We start from the raw sequence: 19,242 nt of genomic DNA, 5'->3' as shown, positions 1-19,242 counted from the left end.
GAAGGATATGGCCTACAGTTGTTACTAGAATTGTTCCGATAAGCATTGTTGTTGAAATTATTATTTTTAATGAAATTCACATCAACATGTTCTTCTTGGGCAACCAATGAAGCTAACGGAACATTATTAGGATCAATATTAGATCTACCATTCACAAGCATAGACATAATAGCATCAATCTTATCACTCAAGGAGGAGGTTTCTTCGACAGAATTTACCTTCTTACCTTGTGGAGCTCTTTTCGTGTGCCATTCAGAGTAATTAATCATCATATTATTAAGAAGCTTTGTTGCGGCACCTAGAGTGATGGACATAAAAGTACCTCCAGCAGCTGAATCCAATAAGTTCCGCGAAGAAAAATTCAATCCTGCATAAAAGGTTTGGATGATCATCCAAGTAGTCAGTCCATGGGTAGGGCAATTTTTAACCAAAGATTTCATTCTTTCCCATGCTTGGGCAACATGCTCATTATCCAATTGCTTAAAATTCATTATGCTACTTCTCAAAGATATAATTTTAGCAGGAGGATAATATCTACCAATGAAAGCATCCTTACATTTAGTCCATGAATCAATACTATTCTTAGGCAAAGATAGCAACCAATCTTTAGCTCTTCCCCTTAAAGAGAAAGGAAACAATTTTAATTTTATAATGTCACCATCTACATCCTTATATTTTTGTATTTCACATAGTTCAACAAAATTATTAAGATGGGCAGCAGCATCATCAGAACTAACACCAGAAAATTTCGCTCTCATAACAAGATTCAGTAAAGCAGGTTTAATTTCAAATAATTCTGCTGTAGTAGTAGGTGGAGCAATTGGTGTGCATAAGAAATCATTATTATTTGTGCTAGTGAAGTCACACAACTTAGTATTTTCAGGAGTACCCATTTTAGCAATAGTAAATAAAGCAAACTAAATAAAGTAAATGCAAGTAACTAATTTTTTGTGTTTTTTTATATAGAGAACGCAAACAAGACAGTAAATAAAATAAAGCAAGTAACTAATTTTTTTGTATTTTGATATAATGAGCAAACAAAGCAGCAAATAAAATAAAGTAAAGCAAGACAAAAACAAAGTAAAGAGATTGGAAGTGGGAGACTCCCCTTGCAGCGTGTCTTGATCTCCCCGGCAACGGCGCCAGAAAAAACGTTGCTTGTGACGGTACAACACGCGTCCGTTGGGAACCCCAAGAGGAAGGTGTGATGCGTACATCGGCGAGTTTTCCCTCAGTAAGAAACCAAGGTTATCGAATCCAGTAGGAGTCAAGAAGCACGTTGAAAGTTGTTGGTGGTGGAGTGTAGTGCGGCGCAACACCAGGGATTCCGGCGCCAACGTGGAACCTGCACAACACAATCCAAGTACTTTTCCCCAACTTAACAGTGAGGTTGTCAGTCTCACCGGCTTGCTGTAACAAAGGATTAGATGTATAGTGTGGAAGATGATGTTTGCAAAGAACAGTAAGAACGAGTATTGCAGTAGATTGTATTAGATGTAAAGAATGGACCGGGGTCCACAGTTCACTAGTGGTGTCTCTCCGATAAGAAATAGCATGTTGGGTGAACCAATTACAGTTGGGCAATTGACAAATAAAGAGGGCATGACAATGCACATACATATCATGATGAGTAGTGTGAAATTCAATTGGGCATTACGACAAAGTACATAGACCGCTATCCAGCATGCATCTATGCCTAAAAAGTCCACCTTCAGGTTAGCGTCCGCACCCCTTCCAGTATTAAGTTGCAAACAACAGACAATTGCATTAAGTATGGTGCGTAATGTAATCAACACAAATATCCTTAGACAAAGCATTGATGTTTTATCCCTAGTGGCAACATCACATCCACAACCTTAGGGGTTGATGTCACTCCCCCAGATTTAATGGAGACATGAACCCACTATCGAGCATAAATACTCCCTCTTGGAGTTACAAGTATCAACTTGGCCAGAGCCTCTACTAGCAACGAAGAGCATGCAAGATCTTAAACAACACATATGATAGATTGATAATCAACATAATATAGTATTCCATATTCATCGGATCCCAACAAACGCAACATGTAGCATTACAGATAGATGATCTTGATCATGTTAGGCAGCTCACAAGATCCAACAATGATAGCACAATGAGGAGAAGACGACCATCTAGCTACTGCTATGGACCCATAGTCCAGGGTGAACTACTCACACATCAATCCGGAGGCGATCATGCCGATGAAGAGTCCTCCGGGAGATGATTCCCCTCTCCGGAAGGGTGCCGGAGGCGATCTCCTGAATCCCCCGAGATGGGATTGGCGGCGGCGTCTCTGGAAGGTTTTCCGTATCGTGGCTCTCGGTACTGGGGTTTTCTCGACGAAGGCTTCTTATAGGCGGAAGGGTAGGTTTAGGGGCGACGCGAGGGCCCCACACGCCAGGGCCGCGCGGCCAAGGGCTGGGTCGCGCCGTCCTGTTGTGTCGGCGCCTCGTCGCCCCACTTCGTATCACTTTCGGTCTTCTGGAAGCTTCGTGGAAAAATAAGACCCTGGGCGTTGATTTCGTCCAATTCCGAGAATATTTCCTTACTAGGATTTCTGAAACCAAAAACAGCAGAAAACAGCAACTGGCTCTTCGGCATCTTGTCAATAGGTTAGTGCCGGAAAATGCATAAATATGAGTATCATCAATAAAGTAGCATGGAACATAAGAAATTATAGATACGTTTGAGACGTATCAAGATGCCACCAGGATTTGTCCGACCTGAAACTAAAAGGAAGGTATGTAGACTGAAGAAATCCCTATATGGTCTCAAACAATCACCACGGGCCTGGTTTGACAGGTTTAGACAAGTGGTGTGTGGCATGGGATATGATCAATGCAATGGAGACCATACCTTATTTTACAGACATTCTTAGCAGAAAATCACTATCCTTGGTGTGTATGTTGATGATATTATTATCACGGGAGATGATGATGTGGAAATCGCAAAACTGAAACGATGCTTGAGTCAAGCCTTTGAGGTGAAAGATTTGGGAAAACTTAAATACTTCCTTGGGATATAAGTTGCAAGATCGTCAAAAGGGATATCACTATCTCAAAGAAAGTATACATTGGATCTCTTAGATGATATGGGCATGCTGGGGTGCCAAGTGGCTTCAACACCTATTGACCAAATAATAAAATCACAGCAGAGTCTAGAGAACCAACAGACAAGGAGAAATATGAAAGACTTGTTGGAAGACTGATATACTTATGCCACACGAGACCAGATATATCATTTGTAGTGAGTGTAGTGAGTCGCTATATGCATGATCCGATGGATGGACACTTGGAAGCAGCTCAAACAATCTTGAGATACTTGAAGGGCACTCCGGGAAAAGGATTGTGGTTTAAAAGTAATGGACACCTAAATGTAGATGGATATTGTGATGCAGATTGGGCTAGCTGCTTCGATGATCGAAGATCCACCTCAGGGTATTGTGTTTTTGTTGTAGGAAATTTGTTGTCATGGAGAAGTAAGAAACAATCTGTTGTCTCGAAATCAACATCCGAAGCAGAGTACAGAGCTATGTCACAGGCCTGGGTGAAATGTTGTGGGTATGAAACCTTCTAAGAGAGCTGAAAATTTTAAGGCAAGAAAGCTTGAAAGTGTGGTGTGATAATATGTCTGCCATAAACATAGCAAACAACCCTGTCCAGCATGAGCGAATTAAACATGTGGAGATAGATAGATTCTTTATTAAATAAAAGATTGATGCAGGGATTATCTCATTGGCTTATGTGAGATCAGGACAACAAGTGGCAGATGATTGACATGTATCACCCATCTTGAGGGGGAATGTTGGATAACTGTTGGTGTATCTGTTGGGATGTCTTCTCTCTATTGTGACCCATCTGGCCTAGATCAGTCCTGACCTATATTATATAAGGTGTTTCTATCTCTGTAACCCTAAGATGAGAGAGTTTCTCCCTGGAGCCTCCTTCTACCTCAGGTTAGGCTCTCACCTCTGTCCACACTTACAGCTAGAGTACACAACCAAAAATGAGATAATTCATGGAGTAAATCATTCCACTCTTCAGGAACCACTCAAACAGAAGTTGATAGGGCCCGATTATATGCACTATACAATACCCAGTGTGGACAGTTGGTTCAGGAACCATGAAACATGCCTACTACTTCCAAATTTAATTAGGGGAAGACTATTGAATAAGAAGATGCTATATTTAAGAAGTCATACCTGTTGTAGGTCCTCCGGTGACCAAAAACTAGCAGCGCCGCCACCCAACTGTTGTCAGAGATACTAGGCCAGGGTTCTGATTCAAAACCAAGTTTGTCTCAAAGGATCTGCCTGAAGATCCCTTCTTCAGTTTCTGGAAGAAAGCAAACATGACGTCGGTGGTGCCGGGGCTCCGCTGATCGGGGTTGTACGGACAGATTGCGGGCTGGAAGTGGTTGCACTGATCACGGGCGGATCTCAGAATTTTCTTGACGTGTGCATTCATCTGAATTTTGTTTGAATTGTTTCAGAATTATCTTTGGATTTTGCAGAATTATGTTATGCTGAATTATATGTACTATTTCAGGCCGTGGAGTATACAGTAACCTACAGCTGTTAATTACCCAGACCTCCTAAATCTGTATGCGTGTGCGGTGCCAGGACTACCTATCATGTATCTCTAGAAACAATGGACGTGGATGATATGTGTGCGCAGAGAGCAGGTGCGCCACCACACTTTTCTCGAGCTGCAATCCATCGGCGAATCGGCTCCCTTGTGGATGGACGGTGGGACGGCGTGCCTTCAGCCTTCGGGTCTGCCGCCTCCTACTAGGAGCTGCCGCCCTCGAGCTGGTTGAAGTGGCTGCACCACTGCGGCACGCGGGATTTGCCGCCGTGCTTGAGTCGGTGACCAGCTTCACGTCCTGTGTGATAAGAAGGCGGCCAAGGGGGAGAAATGGCGATCTGACGGCAAGAGAGAAAGAGGACTAAGAGGAACGGGGAGAGCGGCGGAGAGCATGGCAGCACTTTTATCCCCTCCGCCATTGCTCTTTCTATAGCTATGAAACAAGAGACAAAAGATGTAAAGAGACGTGAGTCAATGGATTGGGCGACTTTTTTTGCTAGAAAACGCTGGAGGCGCGCCGCGCGCACGGGAACGGAGGCCCGTTTGATTGAATTGGACGGTCGATTTCCTCAACTACTGTCCCCGTGCAGGTTTAATTGTACTGTAGAGGAGCTGAGCCCCATATGGACACGGGGAAACCTGGGGATCCCATTTCTCCCCCAAAATCCCCTACGGGGCCTTGCTTCCCTGGTTTAATTACCCCTAACAACCAAACAAGCCCTAAGAGGGAGGAGGGGGATTGCGCGAGGGCCGCAGGTTTGGTACCGTTCAGGAGTTCGGGGAAGGGAGGTGCGGCAGCTGGCATGGCAATTTTGATGAGAGTATTTTTGGGACGCGATGTTCACTAGACGAGCGACTAGCGTGGAGTCGGGGGGAAATTCTATCTGACCTAGTCCACGGCCCGATGAGCGTGGACTCGACTCTAAAAAAAAGATCTCAAAGCAAACTATCCCAGGTACAAAGACGTTTTTCTAGAGGCACATTGACAATTGCATTTAAAGATACCATTTACAGAGATACAAAGTGAAATCTCTAAATATACCTTTCTTAGAGGCACTTCAACCAAATGCCCCTAAATATAATTATTTTTAGAGGCACTTCAACCAAATGCCCCTAAATATACTTATTTTTAGAGGCACTTCAACCAAATGCCCTACATATATCTATTTTTAGTGCCACTTCAATCAAATGCCCTTAAATATAGTATCTTTAGAGGCACTTCACTTAAAATGTCTATGAATATAGTATATTTAGAGGCGCATTTATCTAAATACCTCTAAAGATGATTTTTAGAGGCACTTTCATAATGTGCCTCAAAGGAAAATGCGCCTAAAAATCTAATCTCCCATAGTGAATGCCGATGATCCTACCTTGTTACTGGATGTTCGTGATCTTAGGTACAGATCTTGTGTGTCTTCCGGACTACGACGTACACCTTTCAGGAAAGGCTCACCAATTAATATGTCAGGTTTAGAGTTCTCTTACGTGTGTTGGATTTAGATGGGCTGTAGTATCCATCAAGGCAGGATCTCAAGGCCCATCTTTGGTGGCAGCTTGGGGACAACCGTGGGAACAAAGTTTAATCATACATTGCTAGTTGGGAGGGAGTTAGGTAATATATAAGGGTTGCTCTTCTAGTATTTCCAAGAGAGTGAGAAGAAAAGGAGCTCTCACGCACTCCTCCTCTGCCACCCGCCACGCATCACGCCTGTGCTGCGTCGAGTTCGAGTTCGAACCCAATTTTATGAAGCCTAATTTTTTTTTGCTTGGTGCATCAACTGAGTTGGGTACGTGTCGGCGTGCGTTGTGTATGCTTGTCGCATATCCCTAGGTACGTGTCAACCGTGCATGTGCATGCTCGTCGTGTGTCCCTGACTTCCTACCCGTGGTGACGCGGTCCGGTCGGATCTCCTCTCATGCTATACCAGGAGACGAGAGGCAGAACAGATCTAGAGCGCTACGCTCCTCTCTCTCTCTCTCTCTCTCTCTCTCTCTCTCTCTCTCTCTCTCTCTCTCTCTCTCTCTCAGTTTCTCTTGATGTGCTACTCTCGAGTCTTCCCTATCCCGACGACTGCGTGTACGGCCGTCCGAGAGAGCAGGCCTACGAAACCCTGTCCATTGAGATACTGCACCGGGAGGCTGACGATAACGTTTTTGGGGAGCGTCTCGGCGCGACTACTCACTATTGTTCATGTTCTTTTTTGCCGGTTTGATTGCTTCATCGACAGATTCACCTTTTTCGATAAAGGATGCTTTATTACTTCAAGAAGCAATTACATCCAGCCTCTGCATAACGTTATCGCCAGCCTCTGCATAACGTTATCGACAGATTCACCTACATCATGGGCGACATCAACGAAGGTTATGGTGATGCTGCTGCTGGAGCGACCTTCCCGGTCACGATGTGCGTGCTTTTCTTTTCTTACCTTGCACTGCTACTTGTTCCATGTTTATATCTGATGCATGTGCTTAGTCTGATAATTGATATACTAATCTATTTTTTGACTCGCCGCCGCCCCTCCACCATCCACCCTCCTAGCGCCGGCGCCTGCTCTCCCTGCGCCACTGCCCCTCCACCCTCCACCACCTACCCCTCCCACCCCTCTCCTCCCTCCCACCCGACCTTCGCCCCGGGTCATCTCACGCGAGGCGGCTCCGGGCGACGACCCAAACCCTAGAAAAAGGCGGCCGATCACCCTCCTCCTGGCCGATGCCGCCATCGGGGTCGGCGGTGGCGGTCACACCCGGTTGCCAACGAAAGGGGCGGTGGTGTTGTGCCCATGGACTCCCCTTCGTGCGGAGGCGGGGTCTTTCAGGGGCGGCGACGGTGGACGGCGGGTCTGGTGGCGGTGGCCTTCGGCTACTTCACCTGGATCATGGCGGGGGGACGCGGTGGTGTGGCGGAACTCGGCGGGGATGAAAGGCGGCAGCGGGATCGGGCGGCGGTGGCAAGGTACATGGTCGCGAAGCGGCGACAATGAGGCTCGGCCAGGCTTTTCTGGCGGGCAGCAGCCGGCCGTCTCCGCGTCATGGGCGTGCGTAGCCGCTATCCCGACGGCTGGCCTCCACCGGCCAGGTTGGAGGAGGAAGATGGACCGCGATTCCCTGCCATGGGGCCCGGCTGTTCCAGCTTTCATGGTGGTGATCCTAGGGTTCTTCTTTCGCGAAGATGAAGACGTTCCAGATGCCGATATTTCTTCATCTAGCCGGAGTGATGAGTTCCGGAAGACTCCGACAGCGAATGAACAGTGCATGTTTTGCCTGGAGTTCACATGATCGGGTGGTATTGGGTCACGCGCACCTATGCTTTTATTCCAACCGTTTGGTTTCGGAGGGAGCGGCGTGCAGCTCTGTTCTGTGTTGACATCAAGAGACTTTTGGTTCATGGTGAAGTCAGAAGCAGAGAATATCATGAAGGCGGGATTGGGGGATTAGCTAAAGAAGGTTCAAGTCTCTGCGATGTTGAGGAACTTGCTGGGTGTTCTGGGATTCGTAGCAGTGGTATGAAAGTGGGGGCGACAGCACAGGTGAAGTTCAGAGTCCTACCTTTCAGGGTGAAAACCTAAGGTCTGGCCTTAACTGGTTGCGCCTGGCAATGATCTTGTTGGAGGCATTGTTTTTAGAGCGGGCACTATCTTCAGGGTGAAAACCTAAGATCTTTGATCGGGCGACGATGACGCTGGTGGACTGTTCCCTTCTTGGAGGCGTTGCTTTTGGAGAGTTTGTATTTCAGGTGTTGTCTTAGTGGTGGATGTATCGCTGTTGCTAGGACTGGGATAATGTAGCAGGACTTTTATTTCTTAGTTTTTTTCTCTTTTTTGGTTGTGTGCATCTGTACTGCCATTAGGGTGTGCGTTGTTGCAGAGGCTGGGTGTAATTAGTATCTTTTGATATTAATATATTGCCTTTATAAAAAAGTGCTTAGTCTGATGTATATGATTAATTATGCTAATGCGGCTGTAATGTTGATTTCGGTAATTAAACTCACTCCAAAATTGCCTAAGAATCTAACAATGTGTTCATTCATATGTAGGACAATTATCCTGGTGCGTATCACCATGCGCTACCAATTTAAGTTTTCAATATTTCGTTTTACCTGTGGAATTTTCAGTTTTTCATAGAGCTGGCGGTAATTAAGCAACATACATATTGCCTTCTGCAAGCTGTGCCTTACATTATAGCTGACCTGATTATCGCATCTCAATGGACATGTTACCAAATAGCTAGACGAGCATCAGCTTGTTCATTTTCGGTCAGACATCATGCATGTTCATTGCAGCAGTTAGGTGGCTGTGAGATAAATCTCAAGAATGCCTTACCAAAATTCTGACAATGGTTTTGTGCCTATCTGAATCTTGGACCGATGCTTTGATTTACTGCCCCGCAATATGGTTGATGTGGACGAGAAAATTACACTACAGTGTGCTGTTTCATTCATTATCCCTCTCTTCCTTGGATATTTTTCCTCTACATGTTGTTTTCTGTCGCATCGATCTGTCCCTTTTGTTTTTGTGTTCTTGTCCACAGTGTTACCATTCTTTCTCTTATTTTCCAATGCGACTTTAGTTTCTTGTCCACAGAGTTATCTAGATTTCTGAAACATTTGAAAGAAATCTTCTAAATCAATCTAGCTTCTTTAGTGTTCGCGGAAATTTTGAGCTCATTTTGCCCCAAATTGGTAGTGAAAATGCAACTGACATTTGGACATTCCAGAAAACTTTTCCTTTCTTGGCATTTTATTCACCATCATGCATGTTAGGTTGAATCAGAACTAGAATTACAGCAAGCCAATAATTAATCGACACTACAAAATACACCAGTCGAAGGATTGTCGGTTCTGTTGATCGATCATGACCTGGGCGGCTTCTCGAGCAGGGCGGAGAGGTAGACCTCCTCCTTGGACTTGAAGGAGACGACCCATCGGTGCTTCTTGTACCTGAACTGCAGGAACATGTACATGTAGTCGTCGAGGTCCCGGCGCGCGCATGCGAACCTGTCGACCCAGAGCAGGCCTCCGGGGCGGAGCACCCGGTCCCAGTCGAAGAGCACGAAGTCGAGCAGCTGCAAGTCCACCCACCCCTCGAAGAACCCCGCCGTGTGCACCAGGTCCATGGTGTTGTCGAAGAAGGGCAGCCGCTGGCTCATGGTGGCGTAGAGCGGCACCAGCCCGCGCAGCGCCACCGTCTCCGCGAACGGGGCTCCCAGGTTGAGCGCCGCCGACACGACGGTCACGCCGCGCTCCCGCATCCGCGCCGCGAAGGTGCCTGTGCCCACGCTCACGTCCAGCCCGATCCGCACCTCCCCTGGCTTCACCGCCAGCACCTCGTCGATGGAGAAGTCGACCAGGCTCGCGCTCGTTGAGGACGCGTTGCGCGTGGTGTTGACCATCCAGCGCTGCTTCTCCCTGTCCATGTCGAAGCACCCCACGCAGCGGGTGTAGCCCGGCCGCGGGTTCCTGGCGGAGAGGCACTTGTAGCTGCGGCAGTGGTAGCGGGTCCACCGGACATTGCCATCGTCGGGGAGCGTCCAGAGGGACTCGCTGATGGGGAGTGTTCGGTTGAAGAGCTTGGAGGCCCGGGTGAGGCAGCGGCGGCGCGGCAGCGGGTCGCAGCCGCCGAGCATGAGGCGCTGGCCCAGGTCCCAGTCGTCCGGGCAGTAGGCGCCGACGTCGTAGCTCATGTACTCGTCCAGCTCCTGCCGCATCAGCACGCACGCGTGGCCGATGCTGCCGTACGTCCGGTTCGTGCCGTACACGCTCGGCCGGCCCTCGCGGTTGCCCTTGGTCGTCACGTACTTGCGCGTCTCCTCCGCCATGAAGAAGTTGACGAGCGGGTCGACCTCCAGGGCCGCGTCATCTTCGCCGTCGGGGTCGGGGCGCGGGATGCGGATCAGCCGCAGGGAGATGTGCGCGCTGTAGAGCGGGTGGATCACCTCCTCCTCCAGGAACCGCCTGAACTCCGGCATCGTCATGTTCTCCTGCTGCTGCTTGTGAGCCTTGGCCTTCTTGGCCTTCTTCCCGACCTTGAGCGCCGTGGCCTCCAACTTGTCCTGCAGCTCCGCGAGCTGGACGAGCACGTCGTCGACGCGGTCCGACAGCGCGCGCATGTCGAAGCTGGCGTACCCGTCGGCGCCGGCGGTGTGGAGCTTGGAGCAGCGGGCGGAGTCATCGAGCCCCGGGAGGAGGTGGTCGGTGGTGTAGAAACGGTGGAGGCTGGCCGTGCTGATGCAGATCACCAGCACGCCCATCACCAGCTGCATCGCCACCATGAGTCGCGTGAACCGGCACCGCGCCAAGCAGAAGAACGCCTCCATAGCCGGATGATCGATGGACGTCGACGGGCGCGGCAAGCAAAGAACGGAGCCGAGCTCGCAGTGTCAAAGCTGTGGAATTGTATCTTGGGGGCCTTTTTGGATCTTCGTTTGCACTCCTTTGGTATCTAGCCATGGATTGGCAACTGAAAAGGGTCGCATGCGAGTGCTTACGGGACACTCCACTTGCCAGGCTCGGATCTCCATGATCTCGGCCAAAACGATTTTATTTACTTGCCTATGTACGCAACATTGAGCTAGAAACCCGACCTATTTCTGGTGCTGTTAAGTTTTGTTTGAGGCGTTGACGATGAAAACAAACAGTGTTTGATCGGAATGTACTCAATCGCGTCATTCGACAAAAAAGAAAGTACTACTCAATCGCATCAGAGAAGCAAACGCACTGGTACTTTACAGTAATGTGACGGTTTCGTCAGAATCCCGGTTCGCCTCAATTATTGAGATAGATTGCAGTAATGCAATCCCTAGATTAGAGAAATTGTTTTGCCAAATCGACAAAGGGGCTGAAATTGGACGAAAACCCTCACAAGTCACAACGGACCTTACCTGGCACAGGGCTAAGAGCATCTGTAACAGATGCTATAAAATTTGGTCCCTTAAAGCGGATAAGCGCCTTTGAAAAGTTATTTTAAGGTTTGCAAATGTGTGCGGCATGAATAGAAACTGTAACGAAAACTATAATTTTTTTAAAGCACTCGCGACAAAATTCAGAGATGAACTATGCAAATCTTTGCTGCTTCATCATTCTTTTTTCAATTGTCTTTCTTCTGCTCATGGAGTATTTAATTCTTCGCCTGCCGTGACAGTCGGTACATCCTTTTCTTCATTTGCCATTTGTTGATACACACTTCTAGTTCTTTTTCTGAGAGATCCTGCGATATCCTCTTGAAGTTCAGTCTTCTGAGTTCTGCTTGCTCGGGGTTGGTTTGTCCAATGGTGACTAAAGGCAGACTGATGGCTAGTAAGTCCAGGATCTTAATTACTTTAAGTGGCTGAGAATTTGTCTTCTTCAGGAATGATGTTGTGGACGTGCTTCCCTTCTGTTTGAGACCCTTAGAGTGTGATACATGAAGAACTTGTTCCCGTTGAACTTAATTTTATCTTGTTCCTCTTCATGCTCGGTTAGATGCAGTCTAACAACTTTTGAAAAGGTGTTTCTAGAAAGAGTATAATTTCTTCAATCTCCTCAATTCCATTAGTTTGCAAGGTAATATATCAGCATGCACAAGGATATCTCGTTTGGGAGTTTGTATTCCACTAGTAGGAAAACCCTTATAGGCGGAGCTTAGTTATGTGGCGCACCTCGAAAAATGCGCCACAGAAATTTGTTTTGTGGCGCACCAGGCAAGGTGCGCCACAAAAATAGCTTAATTTTGTGGCGCACCAAAGAACCGTGCGCCACAAAAACTTGGTGGGCCCCACCAGCTGACACCCCCAATCATTGTTTTTACTATTTCTATGGCGCACGTACCACAGTGCGCCACAAAAATAAGCTGTTCTGTGGCGCACGGCCACAGTGCGCCACAAAAATAAGCTATTCTGTGGCGCACTGCAACAGTGCGCCACAAAAATAAGCTATTCTGTGGCGCAGTTTGGCTCGTGCGCCACAGAAATAAGGTATTCTGTGGTGCAATGTTTTAGGTGCGCCACAAAATTAGCGAACCAGATATACAAAAGTGAGCCAACCTCCCACCTACCACACTACACAAGCCATTCTTCTTCCTCCATCTAGCTCGTCCCCCCCTTCTCTCTCATACCATTTTGACTCTACTTTTCACTTGATTGGGTATTTATTGCACTTACTTTGGTTGATACTTAATTGGAGTTGAGGAGAAGGCTCTCCATACTCTCTTCTCCTCTCGAACTCATCGATCGCGGTCTCGTCTCGGTATCGAATCTAGAAGGTGAGTAGTTGGAGGAGACATACATATGCTTGGAGGAGACATGCATATGCTTGTAGATCTTGTGTGGCCGTCGTGTGTATGGATGCTTGTTGCAGGTGAAGCGCTTGTGTGTGTGCCGGTGTGGTGCATGGATGTTTGCCGAAATGTTGATTCATTTCCGTTTCGGCAAGTTTTGCACTACCCATATGTCCTACTTTGAGGAGAGGTCATGCCGAATTTTTCCGCTCCATGTAATACCTTGAGGAGAGGTACGGCCCATGCATGTGTGTGCATTTGGTGCAGTTCTAATTTCCTGTTCTATGTATACCATTTGCAGGCAAGCATGGTCCTCTCGATGAGTTCCGCTCGAATCTCTAGATACAAGATAGACGCGAAGGAGGACATGACTCGAAACAATAGGCGCCAGATAAGATGTCCGTGTCGATCATGCAAACTCGAGCGCTGGATCAACCCTGATTCCGGACAACTGGAGGAGCACCTGCTGAGGCGCGGTTTCATGCAAGACAACCAGGCGCGGCCGGCCCCATCAAATGGTGCGCATGAAGACCATGTCGAGCGAGATGACTATCATCATGAAGAAGACTATCATCATGCCGACGGGGACTATCATCATGAAGAAGAAGTCGGCGGAGAAGATCATCATGAAGAAGAAGATGCCGGCGGAGAACATCATCATGATGAAGAAGAAGATTCCGGCGCGACCCCGCTAATTTCGGCCTTGCGGGACTCTCATGTTCAAGATCTTCTCCTCCAGGAGACGAGCAACGATAGAGTTGTAGCTAGAGAGAGAGCCAAGCTGTCGCAAATGGAGAAAGACGGGATGACTCCGATCTTTCCTGGGTGTCGTCCGCAGGATACGCGCTTGCATGTAACGCTTGATTACCTGCAGATGAAGACGCAGAACAAGTGGACCGATTCCAGCTTCAAAGAAGAACTTAAAATTCTGGCACGATCGTCTCCCGGAGGGGAACACATTGCCAAGTAGTACCGAGGAGGCCAAGAAAGTCGTGTGTCCCCTTGACCTACCGCACGAAAAATACCACGCCTGCATTAATGATTGTGTGATTTATAGGTGCGAGTACAAGGACAGAACCACATGTCCGGTGTGTGGCCACGGACGGTACAAGGTTGGGAACAAGAAGGTACCTCGAAAGGTGGTATGGTACTTTCCTATCACTCCCCGTCTGCAGTGGTATTTCGTGGACCCTAAGGAAGCAAAGCTCATGCAATGGCACGCGGAAAGGCAGAAGCCCAAAGAAGATCCGGAGATGGGCTATATGCTGACACACCCTTCAGACGCTGGACAGTGGCAAGCATTGGACATCGCCTTCCCTAGGTTCGGGGGCGACGCAAGGAACATCAGGCTGGGTATGAGCACCGATGGACTCAATCCGTTCGGCAACCGAGTAGCACGCATAGCACCTGGCCTGTGTTTGTATGGCCTTACAACCTACCCCGTGGCTGTGCACCAAGCAAAGGTACATACACCTGAGTATTCTCATTCGGGGGCGAAACAACTAGGTGTCGACATGCATTTGTATCTCGGGCTGCTGAAAGAGGAGTTAGACACGTTGTGGAAGACGCCACCCCGTACGTGGGATGCCTACACTAGAACTTATTTCGATATGAGAGCCGCGTTGATCACGACGGTCACGGACTATCCTGGTTACGCATATGTATCTGCCCAGGTGGGCCACGGATTCAACGGCTGTGTGAAGTGCATGGACGATACCCCGCATCTACAACTACCAAGGGATCTCGGGTCCTCGAAAACCGTCTACCCAGGTGCTCGAAGGTGGCTTCGCTTGGATCACCCGTGGAGAAAATGCGGTGATCTGTTCAATGGTAAAGATGAGCCCGATGGACCCCCACGCCCGAGGAGCGGCGCAGAAATCGATGATCTTCTGAAAAATTGGAAGGAGTGCCCAGCGCCGGGAAAGAAGCGACCGAAGCCAGAGCCGCTGCTCGGTGTATGGAAAGCGAGGTCTGTTTTCCACGACTTGGAGTATCGGAAGGTCCTCCACACGCCCCACAGCCTCGATGTCATGCACATTACGAAGAACGTTACCGAGAGTCTGCTTGGCACTCTTTGCAACTCAGAAAAGTCCAAGGATGGACCGAAAGCAAGATACGATCTTAAACATTTTGGCATCAGGAAAGATCTTCAAGCCCCGATCGACGATGATGATGATGATGATCAGACGGAAGGGACTCAACGTCTCCGTAAAAGGGCTAAGAAGAACGCGGTGCAGCTTCCCGCTGCCTGCTTCACAACGAGTCCGGAGGAGCTCGAGCAGTTTTTCATGTGCCTCCTAGGAGTGAAAGTTCCTCACGGTTACTCGGGGAATATAAGCAGATATCTGGACGTAGCGAAGAAGAGGTTCACCGGGATGAAGTCTCACAATTGCCACGTGCTAATGACGCAGATACTTCCCGTTGCGATCCGAGGCATAATGGACGAGCACGTCCGTGATACGCTGTTTGGCCTATGCAACTTTTTTGACGTTATCACCAGGAAGTCGATCGGCGTGAGGCAGCTCAAGATGCTACAGGATGAGATCGTGGTGATACTATGTGAGCTCGAGATTTACTTCCACTTTGCATTACGTGATATATGCGTCCATCTCCTTCTCCATGTCGTTGAAGACATCAAGCAGCTCGGCCCAACGTTCCTCCACAACATGATGCCTTTCGAAAGGCGTAACGGTGTCATGAAAGGATACGTTCGCAATAGGGCCCGTCTGACGCAAGCATGGCCAAGGGGTTTCTAACCTACGAGTGCATCTCCTTCTGCCAGAATTATCTAAGCACCGAGGACGACGAGGATCATGTTGGTCTACCCCCGGGACGCACCTCGGGAGGCTCGGCGGAGTCGGTCACCGCGAGGGCTACCGCTCGATCCATGTCGGCATTGAAAATCGACGCGACGACTTTGACAGGGCTCACCGGGTCGCGCTACAACACTTAAAACTGATCGAACCTTTCGTGCAAGAGCACAAAAGCATGGTCGAGCAGAATTACATCGATATGGGCCGGCCGAGGAAGATGGGAGACGTAACCAAAAATCACAACTCCAGCTTCACGCGTTAGTTCAAGCAAACTCAACTGGTTGAAGCACAGAGAAATACGCCTTCTACCGAAGATGAAAAACTCATATACACCTTATCACAGGGACCCGCGCATAACGTAAGGACCTATCAGAGTACGACATCAACGGTTACAGATTCTACACCGAGGAAAAGGACAGAAATAGTGAAAATCAAAACTCAGGAGTAACTATGCTGTCATACGCCGATGACGAGACTAATGTCAAGGAAAGATTTTTTGGAAGGATCGAGGAGATATGGGAGCTCAATTACTGTGGAGAGACGGTGCCAATGTTTTGTGTGAGATGGGCCAAGAAGGTCGAAAAAGAAGGCCGATATTTCACAACCATGGTTATACCCGATGCAAAATCGAAGAACGCATCCGCGAAAAATGAGCCATGGGTACTCGGTAGCCAAGTTGACCAATGCTTCTTCATCACCGATCCGTCGAGGCCTAGCCGTGTTGTCGTGAGGAGGGGCAAGAGGAGCATCATAGGAATGCAAGGAGACGCCAACGAGAAAGACTTGGACAAGAACGGTGACCCGAAGATGGAGGAGGAATTCGACAGGCACTTCGACATGCCTACTACTAGTAAAGTAAGAAGGAAGACCTCCCTACCCTCTAAAGGTTGTCCGTTCACGCGAAGAAATCTCAAGGTGGCCGGCATAAAGTATTCAACCGCCAACAACCGAAAGGGCAAGAAGATTGCGAAGAGATGCTAGAGCTCGTTGCTAGGACGAAGAAGATCTTTTTTTGGTCTATCACATGTGTGTGAGTGTGTGTGTTAGACAAGTACATGCATGTGTGTGTGAGAGAAACAAGAACATGTTTGTATGAGACAAGTAATTTATAATTCTCTCTACTAATTACTAAATAATGTTGTGTTATTTATTGAAATGTAACTAAAATATGAAAAAAAAGGAAGAAAAATTGTGTGGCAACCAGGGTTCGAACCTGGCTACTAATGGCCTAACATTGGCCTTAACCACTAGACTAGTACTATGTATCTGTCAGGACACAGCAGTAACCCGTTTTGTTTTGCTAAGTGTCTAAATTCTGTGGCGCATGCCCCTTTAGGTGCGCCACAGAATTAAGGAATTCTGTGGCGCATGCCCCTTTAGGTGCGCCACAGAATTAAGGAATTCTGTGGCGCATGAAAGAGCTGATGCGCCACAGAATGCTTAATTCTGTGGCGCACTTAGAGGGTTGCGCCACAGAATTTAGACACTTGGTGAAATAACTTGAACCTTTCTTCCCCACTCCCCACACTAGCAGTTTCTTCCCCGACAACGAGCCAACCCTAGCGCCACTGCTCTCGCAACCACCGCCACCGCCAAGCGCCGCCACCAAGCGCCGCTGCCGCCGAGGAGGAGGAGGAAGGGGACCGCCACGCCGCCGCCGAGCAGGACGCCCAACCCCGAGCCGCCGCCGCAGATCAAGGAGGAAGAGGACCGCCACGCCGCCGCCGAGGAGGAGGACCGCCACGCCGCCGCAGAGGAGGAGGAGTACAACGCCGCCGCCACCGCAACCCTGCACCGCCGCCGTTCGGTGAGAGCCCCTCTCCCCTGTCCCCACTCCCTTGTCCCCCTCCCCACTGCCCTGTGCCCATCCCCAATCCTGCCCTGTGCCCATCCCCAATCCTGTGCTCGATTAGTCCTTCTTTCTGGTGCTTTTGGGATGCAATGTAGTGAAGATTATTTCATCTTATAGCATCCCTAGAGTAGCATTTGTCCATGTAATCGTCTGATTGAATCCTAATGCAATGTAGTAAATATTATTTCATCTAAGAAGGCTGAATAAACAAGAAGAAATACTAATGCAATGTGAATTATTTGTTTATATGTTTGGTATGTTGGTTTTGCAGTAAACAATTAATTGGTATCTTGTGTTTTGCAGTAAACAATTATTTGTTTATTTGTTTATAAGATAGCTAATCTCCATTTCTCCAACAAGCATAAGCTTTAAAATGCCTAGATGTACTGTAAAAGAAAAACAAAGTGACTAGATGAATGTTGTAAAAGAAGAACACTTAAGCTTTATTGCTTCCTAACTTGGAGTAATCAACCATATATCTAAATAAATGCTATCAAGAATAATGTTGTAGCAAAATAAATGTTGTGAAGAATAATGCAAAATAAATGATGTCAAGCTTGCTATTTTTTTAATTCATTGCTTGCTGTTCTTTAATTCATTGCTTGTAGTAGAGCTAATAAAGTTCTTGAAGTTCTCTCTGAAAAAGAATGAAGTTTGTTTAAATTAAAATTAAAATGAAATGAAATGATCATGCTCATGCTCCCTGGTTGAAATCATTTATGAAATGATCATGCTCATGCTCCCTGGTTGCAAGATGAGAATGCATAAATGGTTTTAGTTCACCTCTGGCCACTGATTAAATAGATGGTTTTAGTATATATATATAGTATATGAAATGGTTGGCTTGCTCTATAAGCTTGTATGCTTGTTTATGCTCTATAATGCTACTAGTACATGAAATGCTACTATTTGAATTCATTTATGAAATGATCATGCTCATGCTCATGCTCATTATCTTGTATATGCTTTTGTGCAGTGTTCGCTATATGCTGTACCAATGGTACTACCCATATATCTTTGTGAAGTGCTAGCTTTAATGTACTCTGGTTTTTGTAGTGCTCCAGGTTGTGTAGTGCTCTAGATTTGTAGTGCTCCAGGTGGTAGTGCTCCAGATTTGTAGTGCTCCAGGTGGTAGTGCTCCAGGTGGTAGATGCTCCAGGTTAAGAAAGTCATTGTTGTTGTACTGCTCCAGCTAGGTTAAAAAATATGCTGAAATAGATGCTCCAGGTTTATGTTGGCTTTTGTTTGATGTATTGTAGATGGGCAAGTTTGTATGGTCGATATATGGTGGATATTTTTGCAGGGATTTCATTGAGTTGCCCATTTCTCCCGAAGCGTTGATTAACTTCCGTTTCGGTTGAGAAATGGGCACTCCTACGTAGAAAAATTAGCAAAAGTCATGCCGAATTTTCTGGTTGACTTTTGTACTAACTTGTTGCCTCTTTTTAATGAAGTGCAAATAAACATGTCGGGCAACACTTCTAAGCCCAGGAGCCAGAACGAAGAAGCGAGAGAGGCCAACAAGGACTTCTGGGAGGGCTACGAGCAGCCCCGGAAGGCCGCCGCCGAGTCGCCCGACGATGAGGAAGAGGGCCGGGACGCCGCCTCCGAGGGAGAGGGCCGGGACACTGCCTCCGAGGGAGAGGGCCGGGGGGCCGCCGCCGACACCAGCGACGATGACGATACCTGGGACGACGCCGCCCAGACCGGTGAAGAGACGACCG

The 19,242-nt window shown here is 47.8% G+C and overlaps 1 protein-coding gene across 1 annotated transcript; it reads right to left on the bottom strand.

The window, feature by feature from the left end:
• Positions 1-9,311: 9,311 nt before the first annotated feature.
• LOC127312960 (probable methyltransferase At1g29790) lies at positions 9,312-11,163 on the bottom strand. Its single transcript, XM_051343508.1, has one exon. The coding sequence runs from the start codon at positions 10,914-10,916 to the stop codon at positions 9,453-9,455; it is 1,464 nt and encodes a 487-aa protein (XP_051199468.1). The 5' UTR covers positions 10,917-11,163; the 3' UTR covers positions 9,312-9,452.
• Positions 11,164-19,242: the final 8,079 nt, after the last annotated feature.

Source organism: Lolium perenne, chromosome 7, assembly GCF_019359855.2.
Source record: "Lolium perenne isolate Kyuss_39 chromosome 7, Kyuss_2.0, whole genome shotgun sequence".
Taxonomy (NCBI): domain Eukaryota; kingdom Viridiplantae; phylum Streptophyta; class Magnoliopsida; order Poales; family Poaceae; genus Lolium; species Lolium perenne.
This window is presented reverse-complemented; position numbering and strand designations above follow the sequence as displayed.

Coding starts and splice junctions, on each gene's coding strand:
- LOC127312960 (XM_051343508.1), bottom strand. CDS start 10,916: ATGGAGGCGTTCTTCTGCTTGGCGCGGTGCCGGTTCACGCGACTCATG.